General features: G+C 40.4%; 1 protein-coding gene across 13 annotated transcripts in view; it reads left to right on the top strand.

Moving 5' to 3' along the window:
* The window catches only part of LOC124123712 (diacylglycerol kinase delta-like), a 195,698-nt gene that overhangs the window by 138,077 nt on the left and 43,306 nt on the right, over positions 1 to 14,315 (top strand). For 8 of the 13 annotated variants that reach the window (XR_006859334.2, XM_046486880.2, XM_046486882.2 and 5 more), the window contains one exon: positions 8,564 to 8,699. Coding sequence is in view for 12 of the 13 variants with exons in the window: in XM_046486880.2 (XP_046342836.1) it covers positions 8,564 to 8,699 (136 nt within the window). In the remaining variant the exon portion in view is untranslated. Of the gene's footprint in view, positions 1 to 5,970; positions 6,200 to 7,221; positions 7,686 to 8,563; positions 8,700 to 14,315 lie in introns of those variants that run through there. The other 5 variants (XM_046486888.2, XM_046486887.2, XM_046486889.2 and 2 more) reach the window with 4 other exon arrangements.

Raw genomic sequence — 14,315 nt, 5'->3', positions numbered from 1 at the left:
TCAAGAAGTTGGTCAGTGGGTACTTAGGGGATGAATACAGTGTCTTACAGTGTGTTACAATGGGATCATTGAAATTGTCTGTTTCTGTCGTTTGGCACTTCTGGAGATGCCTATTTGTTTTTTGGATAGGGACGTTTATGCTCTCGTCAGCGGTACACCTATGGTTGTCTTAAGAAGTGGTCAAGGTCGACCAAGGTTGCCCCGACTAGCACACATGTCAAGGCCTGAATGTCATATAGCAGTATCCAAACCAGTGGTTGATAGTGTGAGCACCATCTGGGTGTGATGCCACAGTCAACTTGGTCACGGTCTGACTTAAATCCCCATAATATAGAGGACAATTGAAACTGTCAAGAAAGTATGCAGGGAATTTGTTCCATTAGAGCTGTTATTTATTGTCTTGAACTATATCACCTGAAAAGTTTATTTAGCTGGATGGAAGGTTTGTAGCCCCACCCCAAACTAGGAAGAGTCTTGACCCATCATGAAAACCTTTTAACATCACCATTCGGAAACTGGTGAAAGACTTTTTGTATGAGGATAAGATTTCGGAGTCAGAACAAAGTTGACAAAATATTAAGGAATGTGTTTAATGTTTTGTAAATAGTTCCTTTGAGAGATGGCATTTTCAGAAGTTTATTGTTATTTAGTGGTGTCAAGCCTAGCTGCCATTTATGATTGCTAGGACTGGAAAGGATTGGCCCATTACCCCAAAATGCTTGACTGTCATGTGATATATTGACCAAGATATTTTTTTCAAATAGTACGTTCTGAACAACTTTCAAGTGATTAAATGGCGAGAAACAACCTCCAGAACAGTGTGATTGGATGGGCTTTTGGTGGAGTTGGAACATGTCTGAGGCAGACAAGCAATCATATCAAGGATGTATAAGATGTTTCATTGATTATTCTTGTGTTTGACCAACTAAGTTGCGCTCAGTTGCTAGGGAAATACTCTGTAAGCATGTGTGTGTGGACTTGGCATTTTCAGATAGTGATGTGCTAATATTATGTTCAGCTCTTAGAACATAGATAATCAAATATTTAGTTATTTCACTGGGTAGAGAACAGGAGGTGGGTGAATGAATGTTACTTTGTGTCAAAGTCTGTAATCTTGCAGATACCGTATTCAACGTAATAAGCGCCTAGGGCGCTCTCAAAATTAGAAATAGGGGTCTCTTATTAGAACATATTTTGGTGAAAAAGAACAAAATTGAAAGATCGTAAATTTCGTGGTTTATTCTGACAGCTGAAAATATATAAAGCTATAAATATATATGACAGATATATTTTTCCAAAATTTAATTGCCCATAATTAAGGGTGCATATAACACACGAGTGCGTATTATACACGAATAAATAAGTCTTGTGTACATTGATCAATCAGAAGGGGTGCTAATTGGGATTGTTCACTAGCCAATATATTAGCAAATATCGCAGTGGGCGCTTATTAGAGCGGGGCGCTTATTACGTCATCTACGGTAAACGTTCCTGCATATTAGGGCTGGGCCGGGTAACTCAATATACTCGGGCCGGGTGGGTACTGAGTATGCCCCGGGTACCCACAAGACTACCCGGACCAGTAGTTAGTCACGTGATATATTGTTTCATGACAAAAAATCACTATAACTACATGGTTACAAAAGTCACTTATGTTTGCATTTCTTCATGACATATATGTTTGATAAAACTTGAAGTCAACTTCAGTGTATATGCATGACCAAATGGGTTTATAAATACATGTATCTAAATATATTTTTCCAGGGCCATAAGGAAATATTACTCAACATGGTCAGTAGATACAGGGGTGATAACACCATGGTTTGCTGTTTAACGCCGCACTCAGCAATATTCCAGCTATATGACGGCAGTCTGTGAATAACCGAGTCTGGACCAGACAACCCAGTGATTGACATCATGAGCATCGAGCCACGCAATAGGGATTGATGACATGCATCAACCAAGTCAGCTAGCTTGATCATCTGATCCCGTTAGTCGCCTTTTACAACAAGCATAGTCTCCTTTTGTGGCAATCATGGGTTGCTGAAGACCTATTCTATCCCAAATCTTCATGGGTCGAAGATAAAACTGAAACATGAGGAGAACAATTCGTCAAACTGAAACATGTAGGAGAATAATTTGTCAAACTGAAACATGTAGGAGAATAATTTGTCAAACTGAAACATGTAGGAGAATAATTCGTCAAACTGAAACATGTAGGAGAACAATTCGTCAAACTGAAACATGTAGGAGAATAATTTGTCAAACTGAAACATGTAGGAGAATAATTTGTCAAACTGAAACATGTAGGAGAATAATTTGTGTTGTGTGATTATTACACGATACTTTTGATGTATGTGCTACTGTACACGAATGACTCCCATCTCTTATATATATTACCTGATGCCTAAGACGTAACAGTTAGTGACAATAGAGGCAGACGTAAATGTAGTCATAGGCGACAGCCAGTGTTATGTTTTTGATGTCATAATGCCTATGACATCATAGTTGGGGATAATAGTGTGATAATATGCTATAGGCATTATGATGTCACAAATACTGCTGTTGTGTGTCGCCTATGACTACCGTAACATTCTCATTACACCTGAAGTCGTTGAGCGGTGAAAGGTCTAGTGTGCGTAAAGGAGTTGACAAGTACAAATATCTGGACTCTGTTTTAAGTATACAGCTTAAAAAAGTACAGCAATTGGTTCTCAGGCAATGGCTTTAGAAAATAAAGGGCGGGCGGAAGGTGTTTTTTTGGCTAGTATGTAATCAAATTTTATTACAATAATGTTGGCGAAATCATGTTGTTCTTAAGTATTGTAGCATTTCACTGCCAGGATGGTGTGTTGAAGACATGGAATATTTAAAGATTTTTGTTTTGTTTTGAAAATGGAAATAAAAACGATACGTGATGATGCTGGGGGTACCTGAGAACCAAGACTATTATTTTTTTAGCCTAATGTATAATGATATTTTTGTGAAGCCCGTAGGGACACGATAAGGTTGGTATACACTAAGGAAGGAATTGATGTACGTGACAGTTGGTACAGGATAGTGGGGACAAGGTAATCTGTTTATACAATAGAATTAAATTATAACTGATGAAGTTAGTAAGTGCACTCATTCACATCATTGCTATCTCTGTTAAACATGTTTGTTTGTGCTCCTAAACATCCCAGGTGTATGTTATTCATTTAATGAGTGTAATTTATATTGAAAACAAACATTTAGCAATCAGAATAGGTGAAATTTTCATGCACTCACAAAAACGTCAGACACTATAGACCATTCAACATTATCAAAGTCAGCAAACGTCAGATAAGACCCAGGCTCAGCCCTGTCTTTCCTTCACTGTCTGTTTTGTAAATGTATTATGATATCGGTTAATGTCAGGTTATTTTGGACTATGCCCATTCAACATTTCTGAGTCATAAGGCAACGTTAAAAAGAAATCGTGCCGCTGTGATTACAGTTTGTAAGGCAGTGAGTGAAGCTGTGTATTTAACATTGCTATAAAACTGCAGAATGAATGAGTTGAATAGACAGTTTTTCTACAATGAGTAGAGGCTGTCTTACCCTGGCCGCACATAACCTGTTCTTCATTGCAGGGATTGCGACTGAGATTGTGTTGCAATTTAGTCCTTTGTGACTTCTGGCTCACGAGTTAAAATCTTAACCGAGAATGTTTGATTTGTTAGGGTAATAAATGCGTTGAAGTTTTCTGTCCTTTTTGTGCCCTGACAGACACAACTAGTAACTGTCATGGTGATTTCGGGTCAGTAGAACACACTGGGAGTTGTGTTGTAGAGGATGCTCGTTTAGAGATAGGTGTTGATTTTTACATATGTTGAATGTGTTTTAGGGAAGTCATTTGTAATGAGTATGTAAATGCTAAATTGTTTTGGATGTGTAATGTTTTAAATGTGAGTTTGATGTAGCCTTAGGCCTCGGGAGACATAACATGTTCAAGTTTACAGTGTTTTAGTCAATTCTAATTGAAACTGGCTGTAACTGGTACTGATAATGGTGTTTCCATAATGATCTCATTGACAGTATGTGAATAGTGTTCCAATCAGGCAATACTGTAAGTGCAGAGCGCAGGAGTAATGTTGGTGCATCGTTATATACTACACAAAAGAAGTAAAGGACCGATTCATTCATATTATATAGTAATATGAAAGAATTGAGTGTCCTTAACTTCTTTTGAGTAGTATATGAAAGAATTGGGTGGCAGTGGTAGAAATTAACATTTTTAGTTCACTAGTCCTTGTAATGATAACATGTAGAAAATCCTTAAAAATGGCAAATGTCTACTAGTCCTTATGATACTTTAACTATTGGGCAGTGCTAGTGCCTTTCACCCCTGTATATGTGTTAGACCTGCGTCTGTGGATTGTCCTTCCATTAAGCTGACATGCCATGATGTCAAGGTAATACTGCTCTAAGCTGTGTTAAGCACTAATGTTTCACTCTTGTATAGGAGGTGGTTTAGGTAGGAGATGGTGGCAGACAGTGAAGAGGTTTGTGTGCTGGTCCCCTCGTGTGGGTCAATGCGACTGGGCCTGGGTTTGCCTGGTTCAAATCTGGCTGCATAGCAGAATTCCTTGATGTACAAGTAAAACGCTCAATAAGCATGTAATCACATTGGAAGGTGATCACGACATATTTGTGTGCCAGATAGGAATGCATGTTGATAGAGTGGGTTGAGTGCATTTACAGCTGTAGATCAATAGGTTTAATAAGCTGGGCAAGCGTGTTGCACTGATCCGGCAACTAGTTCAGTGAAATAACCTTATATCTCCACTTTTTACTGTGAGTATGAATCATTTTGTGGTGTTAGAGTCTCAAAACAAAAAACATTTAAGATTTTCCATTCATTGTCGGCAGTGAATGGAGAACCATCGGTCCTGCAGTCCAAGTTACTGCAACTTGCAGAGTTGCATCCCCTTAACCTTGCCAGGATCCACTGCTCAGGTTTGAATCCCATATTTACCTCTATGACCTTGGCTTCCTAGTTTCACAAAGTGATAGACATTTGCAAGTTGTGCCGCTGTGAAGTCCCCGTACATCAAGCTGACATACTTTTGAAAGAGGTGCTGAACCAATCCCGTCTGCTCAGTGGAGAAAATGTTTATCATGACAACTGCCTGAATTTTGGTATCTGGAAGAAAAGTTGAACATAATATTGTTGTATGGTAAGGATGAATATACAAGAGACTCACTCTGTAATCCTGCAGGATTTATTTAGTTCCGAAATAATTTTGTTTATCAAGTCCTGACATTTGTGTAGTGCACCATAAGGGAAACGGTGCTTATGATTTTATCAGACAGTTTCTTTTTGTGGCTAGTATATGTTGATGGGCAGCTCACCTAGTAGTGTGAAAATATCATCTGTTTCATTATCTTTCAGACATACATTTATTTGTTTAATGCATTATCATCAGCTGTATCTGTTAAAACCAACAATAATAGCTTTTGTCAACTGAACTTGAAATAGATCCTCAAGCGACCATAAAGAATAACTAAATACTTCATCATTGACTCTCTTCATGTCTTCTACATTTCATCCTTTCATCCTTTCATCCTTTTATCTTTTCATCCTTTCATCCTTTCATCCGTTCATCCTTTCGTCATGTTAGTATCATATAAGGGGTGGTCAGGTAGCCTAGTGGTTAAAGCGTTCGCTCGTCACGCCAAAGACCTGGGTTCAATTCCCGACATGGGTACAATGTGTAAAGCCCATTACTGGTGTCCCCCGCCGTAATATTGCTGGAATATTGCTAAAAGCGGCGTAAAACCTTACTTACTCAATCCCTAGTATGGTATAAAATGGCAACTATTATTTGCAAGCAAAGCATTTAAATGTAGAACTAAGAATAAAAAATTCCATCCAAACAATTTTAGGAAACGGAATGGGACAAAATTCTTTCAAATTTGACTTGACATTTTAATATTTAATCACAGCTTCCTAACTGGAGGAGAAACCTGTTAAATGCTATGGACAGTTAGCTTTTTCCGCACCTTGGACTGAAACCGTGATAAAAGCATTGATCATTTGAAAATGCTGCAGTCCCTGCGAGGCTGTTTTGTTTGTGCCTGTTCAAGGCTGGATGACCCCTACTGTAGTGAGGAGTCGGAACTCCATGTGGAGCCCGAGTTCTCCACCAACACCGTGTATGAAGAAGAGGGAAGTGTAAGTGCTCCGGTGTGTTCACCTATTTCATAATCGCAAATCCATTGCAAAACAGATGGCTAAATTTCTTTTTATTCTCATAAGGGGATTGAATTAAGGGATTCTCAAAATCTGATGTGATTTATGAAAAGTTACAGTTGAGTTTTTGGTTAGTTTGATGTATTGGTATTTAGATGAACAATATAAGCTTATAGTTTCGTGTTGTTTTTTGTGTTTTTACATGTGTTTTGAAACATTTGAACTTTCTTCAAGATTGTGAAATGTTATTTACATGTTTTAACATATGCCACATAAGGTTAGCTCCTCGATAGAGGTGAAATAGATGAGAGTGTAGACTACACTGAGGAGATACATTTCTCAAAGCAATATGTTGTGTCACACCTGTATTGAGACATTGCCATAAATCTCACAGTTAACTTGCAATATAGGACGTCTTGCTTGAACGTGATCAGAGCCCTGAAGCTGTGTACATCAGAGCTCCAGATAAGCTGCGCATCTGTGTAAAATACGCATCAGACATGCAGAAATACGCAGTAAAATAAAATCCAAGCGTATCAAATACGCAACGAACATTACAGATACGCTATAAAAATAAAACTTGTGCATATCATCAAAATATTGTGAAGTAACCCTGCGTATTCGATTAGCAAATCAGCAACTTATTTTGAAATTATAAACAGGCATTCCGTCAACCTTGCCAAACTCCACGATGACAGTTACATCATGATCATTTGCCATCACACTTTCTTGTGGAAGTATCATGGTATTTTTTAGTCCTATAAAGCTCTCGAAACCACACGACACCAGTTTGCAAGGACTTGATGAATAGTGTTTTTAAATTTTTCACTTAAATACCCACATGTGTAAAAACTAGTGGGTAACAGAAATTTGAATACACAGAAATTTGAATTACTGATACCCAATGATTTTAAAATGCATGGGTAAAATACCCACAACACCAAAAGCTTATCTGGAGCTCTGGTACATTAATAATTTCAGTTTGCTTCTAATGTGCTTGAGTTTGAACTGTATGTCGTAATTAATGTGAATCTATTTCCTAACGGAACACGGTTTACATTAGACGTGCAACCCAATAGTTTCAATTCAGCATCAATGTGCATTTTGTAGTTTAATAAAACCGCATGCATTTGCCATTTCTACAACAATATTGATTCCATTGTTGATATTTGCATCGGTCATCCATCATGAAATTGTTTCTGTCAGCACTGTGTGAAATGTACAGTATGGTTAAGAATAGACTGGTACGCTGTAACCTCCCTCCATGGAGCTCTATTCCATCATTTCCAATAAGGCATGTGGGGGATCGTGACCACGCCCTGGGTGGGGTGGCTGCACTGGCTGCAGTGGTGATAAGTTTGCCTATTATCCGAGTGTGATTGCACTAACGCAACCCACACAATATATACATGCTGTGGAATAGCTCCAGTGTTGGGAAAAGGGTAGGTGGTGGTTTGCTGGTGTTGAGGTAGGGTTGTATTAAAGTTGTATTTTCTAGGATTTATCTGACAATACTGAAGTGTTTTTATATGGAATATCTAATGCCAGAGTTGATAAGAGTAGGTTATTGTTAGATGTTGTCCAAGTAGGAAATATTGTATTAAAGTTGTTTATTCTAGGTTTACATATTGAAGGATGTGAAATATATGTTGTATGGCGCCATGGTTGGTAAGTGTAGGTGAACATTTAATGTTGTTCAAGTAGGGTAATGCCTGAGTTTATTCCCTGATATATATTTATGATATTGAAGCATTATTCTGGGGAACTTTATCTTATGCCTAGTGACAGTGATGGTAGCAGTAGAAAAGATGACGATTGGTTGTTTGTCAACTAAGAGTTAACAGTGTATGCCCTGGGTATAGCATCTATATTGCCATCAGTTTGAACACTTTTGTTTTTGATATGTGACCATATGTGGAACCATGATTTCTAGACTCGTTGCATGTATGTATTCCCACCCTGAAACCTCCTACCCTCACATTCCCTACCTGATTTTCCCACCCTGAAACCTCCCACCCTCACATTCCCTCCCTGATATTCCCACCCTGTAACCTCCCACCCTGACATTCTCACCCCGAAACCTCCCACCCTGACATTCCCACCCTGAAACCTCCCACCCTGACATTCCCACCCTGAAACCTCCCATCTTGACATTCCCACCTTGAAACCTCCCACCCTGACATTCCCACCCTGAAACCTCCCACCCTCATATTCCTACCCTTAAACCTCCCACCCTCACATTCCCTACCTGAAACCTCCCACCCTCGCAATCCCACTCTGAAACCTCCCACCCTGACATAATGCCTGTGTTGTCCCTTGATGATGTGTGTGTTCTTCCTCCCACAGCAGGGTACTACTAGTCACACAGAGATGATGTCAGGGCAACACAACTGGTACGCCTGTTCCCACGCACGCCCTACGTACTGCAACGTGTGTCGGGAGGCTCTCTCCGGGGTCACGTCACACGGCCTGTCCTGTGAAGGTGAGTACCCTTGTTGCTAGTCTGACCGTACTTTTCATGGCCTAGTGTTTTAAAGCACCCTACTTCTGTCCATATCTCTCGCATTATTCCTGAGAACTCCACTTCTTCCATCCAAGGCAGTCCGTGTCTCTCACCATTGCCTGACCTCCACTTCTTCCATCCAAGGCAGTCCGTGTCTCTCACCATTGCCTGACCTCCACTTCTTCCATCCAAGGCAGTCCGTGTCTCTTACCATTGCCTGACCCCCACTTCTTCCATCCAAGGCAGTCCGTGTCTCTCACCATTGCCTGACCTCCACTTCTTCCATCCAAGGCAGTCCGTGTCTCTCACCATTGCCTGACCTCCACTTCTTCCATCCAAGGCAGTCCGTGTCTCTCACCATTGCCTGACCTCCACTTCTTCCATCCAAAGCAGTCCGTGTCTCTCACCATTGCCTGACCTCCACTTCTTCCATCCAAGGCAGTCCGTGTCTCTCACCATTGCCTGACCTCCACTTCTTCCATCCAAGGCAGTCCGTGTCTCTCACCATTGCCTGACCTCCACTTCTTCCATCCAAGGCAGTCCGTGTCTCTCACCATTGCCTGACCTCCACTTCTTCCATCTAAGGAGGGCGGTTAGCCTAGTGGTTAAACGTTCGCTCGTCATGCCGAAGACCCGGGTTCGATTCCCGACATGGGTACATTGTGTGAAGCCCATTTCTGGTGTCCCCCGCCGTGATATTGCTGGAATATTGCTAAAAGCGGCGTAAAACCATACTCACTCAATCACTCCATCTAAGGCAGTCCGTGTCTCTCACCATTGCCTGACCTCCACTCTTGCCTCCATCATTTCCCTGCCCCCCTGCTTCTAGCCTCAAACATTTCCCTGCCCCCCTGCTTCTTGCATCCACCATTTCCCTGCCCCCCTGCTTCTTGCCTCCACCATTTCCCTGCCCCCCTGCTTCTTGCCTCCACCATTTCCCTGCCCCCCTGCTTCTTGCCTCCATCATTTCCCTGCCCCCCTGCTTCTTGCCTCCACCATTTCCCTGCCCCCCTGCTTCTTGCCTCCACCATTTCCCTGCCCCCCTGCTTCTTGCCTCCATCATTTCCCTGCCCCACTACTTACTCTGTCCCTGTCTTCTGCCATTGGGTCCGGCTCCGTAACTGTCTCCCACTATATGCCACTTGCACCCATGAGTGCCCATGTTGACATTAGCGTGCAGATATGTCAGGAGATGGGCAGCAAATAGATGTACAGTCAGTCTGTGCCACACAGGAAGTAGCTCTCACATACTCCATCATGGTCACATGACCAATTCAATACCAGCAATTAAACGTAAGTATCTGTTAGTGTAATGTCATAGGTAACTGTCAGGGACAAGATCAATATCGGAGGACTGTGTGCGATCAAGAGGATTGACCTTTACGAAGCAAGAACGAAAACTCTATATTTTGTCAATAAATATGTGGTATTATTATGAACATTTTTTTTATTTGGATCAGTAGGAATTTTGGCAGACAATTTTGGAAAAGTATCACTATTTTGTTCCAAGACGGGATTTGTTAAAAGTTCGTATTTTCTTAAATTCAGACGTATTTTAACATTGTATTTTAAGATTGCATTCAGTGCATTAATATAAACTTCAAAACCTCTTTAATTGGGAAATTCCTCATTCCATTTTGGGAATTTTTAATGGCATTAGCTGCAGCCTGAGCAGGTCTAGATAAATCCCCACAAAAAAATGAAGATTTTTGTAAAATCTTTCAGTGAATCATTTCGGAAGTCCCTTATTCCCTTTTGTGCCGTTGTACAAAGCGATCTTAGCACTAAGGTGATCGTAACACCCGTACCTTAACATAGACTTACAACAGTCGTAGTGCTAAGGTGATCGTAACTCCCGCACCTTAACATAGACTTACAACAGTCGTAGTGCTAAGGTTGTTTTGTACAGCGCGCCCTGAACACTTAGGCAGAACATCAATTCTTGATTGGTAATTTTGATTATGAACTGCAGTATTCAGGTTTTCATTGTGCCACTTTGCTGCTGTAGGTCAGGTTATATTGTACTGTTGCACCACTATCGTTGCTATATTGCTCCCCTGCACGTGACTGTCCAGGTTATAGTGTCCCTCTTCAATCACTAGCCGTGCTACATTGCAATGTTGTTGTGTGTGTTCCGTGTGTGTTACCCTGCGCATTCGAAGCAGGTACAACAGGGGATGGCCTTCTCCTCATGTTAGTGGCGGTCAGGTAGCCTCGTGGTTTAAGCCTTCGCTCGTCACGCCAAAGACCTGAGTTCGATTCTTGACATGGGAACAATGTGTGAAGGCCACTTCTGGTGTCCTCGCTGTGATGTTGCTGGAATGTTGCTAACAGCAGCGTAAAATCAAACTCACTCACTCACTCTCCTCATGTTGACCCTTTGTGATTTCACACGGACTCCCCTGGACATTGTCACCTCTGGTGTGCTGGTACAACAGGGGGTGGACTCCTCATGTTGACCCTTTGTGATTTCACACGGGGGGGGGGGGGGGGGGGGGGTTGACAAGAGAGGGGTAATATGAATTATATTTTTTTGTACTCCATTAGGGAACCATACATGTCTGTAGGAATCATACATGTCAGTAGGAATAACACATCAATTAGGGAACCATACATATCAATTAGGCAATCATACATGTCAGTAGGAATAACACATCAATTAGGCAATCATACATGTCAGTAGGAATAACACATCAGTTAGGGAACCATACATGTCTGTAGGAATCATACATGTCAGTAGGAATAACACATCAATCAGGCAATCATACATGTCTGTAGGAATCATACATGTCTGTAGGAATAACACATCAATTAGGCAATCATACATGTCTGTAGGAATCATACATGTCAGTAGGAATAACACATCAGTTAGGGAACCATACATGTCAATAGGAATAACACATCAATTAGGGAACCATACATGTCAATAGGAATAACACATCAGTTAGGGAACCATACATGTCAATAGGAATAACACATCAATTAGGGAACCATACATGTCAGTAGGAATAACACATCAGTTAGGGAACCATACATGTCAATAGGAATAACACATCAATTAGGGAACCATACATGTCTGTAGGAATCATACATGTCAGTAGGAATAACACATCAATTAGGGAACCATACATGTCTGTAGGAATAACACATCAATTAGGCAATCATACATGTCAGTAGGAATAACACATCAGTTAGGGAACCATACATGTCTGTAGGAATCATACATGTCAGTAGGAATAACACATCAATTAGGGAACCATACATGTCTGTAGGAATAACACATCAATTAGGCAACCATACATGTCTGTAGGAATCATACATGTCAGTAGGAATAACACATCAATTAGGCAATCATACATGTCTGTAGGAATCATACATGTCAATAGGAATAACACATCAGTTAGGGAACCATACATGTCAATAGGAATAACACATCAATTAGGGAACCATACATGTCAATAGGAATAACACATCAGTTAGGGAACCATACATGTCAATAGGAATAACACATCAATTAGGGAACCATACATGTCAATAGGAATAACACATCAGTTAGGGAACCATACATGTCAATAGGAATAACACATCAATTAGGGAACCATACATGTCTGTAGGAATAACACATCAGTTAGGGAACCATACATGTCTGTAGGAATAACACATCAGTTAGGGAACCATACATGTCAGTAGGAATAACACATCAATTAGGGAACCATACATGTCTGTAGGAATCATACATGTCAGTAGGAATAACACATCAATTAGGGAACCATACATGTCAGTAGGAATAACACATCAGTTAGGGAACCATACATGTCAATAGGAATAACACATCAATTAGGGAACCATACATGTCTGTAGGAATCATACATGTCAGTAGGAATAACACATCAATTAGGGAATCATACATGTCTGTAGGAATCATACATGTCTGTAGGAATAACACATCAATTAGGGAACCATACATGTCTGTAGGAATCATACATGTCAGTAGGAATAACACATCAATTAGGGAACCATACATGTCTGTAGGAATCATACATGTCAGTAGGAATAACACATCAGTTAGGGAACCATACATGTCAGTAGGAATAACACATCAATTAGGGAACCATACATGTCAGTAGGAATAACACATCAATTAGGGAACCATACATGTCTGTAGGAATCATACATGTCAGTAGGAATAACACATCAGTTAGGGAACCATACATGTCAATAGGAATAACACATCAGTTAGGGAACCATACATGTCTGTAGGAATAACACATCAATTAGGGAACCATACATGTCAATAGGAATAACACATCAATTAGGGAATCATACATGTCTGTAGGAATCATACATGTCAGTAGGAATAACACATCAGTTAGGGAACCATACATGTCTGTAGGAATAACACATCAATTAGGGAACCATACATGTCAGTAGGAATAACACATCAATAGGAATAAAATGTCAGTAGGAATAACCTGACAAGAACAATCCACGCTATATTGCCCACTCAGTCCAGAAATGTACCATTTTAACATGTGAGTTGAAATCAGTTTTTTTTACATGTAAACAAATATTTATTTCCTCTTGAAGTGAAGTTGACTCTTGTATTACTGGTTACTGAAATAGCATATCTTCATGTTTACACTAGTGATCTCCTGATTCACTTCAATAAGCTGTTCTAGCCTGCCATAAGTCAAACAGGTGCAAAACTAGGAAATTTACTAAAACTAAGCTTAAAACTTTGCACAATTTGGTACAGAATTATCTAAATATATTTGTACAGAAAATTAATTTAGACTTTTTGGCTGCGGAATCAGACTGATGGGAAATGACATGGAGAGTACCATGACAGTAGGGAATAACATGGAGAGTAACATGACAGTAGGGAATAACGTGGAGAGTAACATGACAGTAGGGAATAACCTGGAGAGTAACATGATAGAAGGGAATTACATGGAGAGTAACATGACAGTTGGGAATAACGTGGAGAGTAACATGACAGTTGGGATAACGTGGAGAGTAACGTGACAGTTGGGAATAACATGGAGAGTTACATGACAGTTGGGAATAACATGGAGAGTAACATGACAGTTGGGAATAACGTGGAGAGTAACATGACAGTTGGGATAACGTGGAGAGTAACATGACAGAAGGGAATTACATGGAGAGTAACATGACAGTAGGGAATAACATGGAGAGTAACATGACAGTTGGGAATAACGTGGAGAGTAACATGACAGTTGGGATAACGTGGAGAGTAACATGACAGAAGGGAATTACATGGAGAGTAACATGACAGTAGGGAATAACATGGAGAGTAACATGACAGAAGGGAATAATGTGGTGAGTAACATGACAGTTGGGATAACGTGGAGAGTAACATGACAGTAGGGAATAACATGGAGAGTAACATGACAGTTGGGATAACGTGGAGAGTAACATGACAGAAGGGAATAACATGGAGAGTAACATGACAGTTGGGATAACGTGGAGAGTAACATGACAGTTGGGAATAACATGGAGAGTAACATGACAGTAGGGAATAACGTGGAGAGTAACATGACAGTTGGGAATAACATGGAGAGTAACATGACAGTT

Source organism: Haliotis rufescens, unplaced genomic scaffold (assembly GCF_023055435.1).
Source record: "Haliotis rufescens isolate VD_foot unplaced genomic scaffold, xgHalRufe1.0.p SCAF_25, whole genome shotgun sequence".
Lineage (NCBI taxonomy): Eukaryota > Metazoa > Mollusca > Gastropoda > Lepetellida > Haliotidae > Haliotis > Haliotis rufescens.
This window is presented reverse-complemented; position numbering and strand designations above follow the sequence as displayed.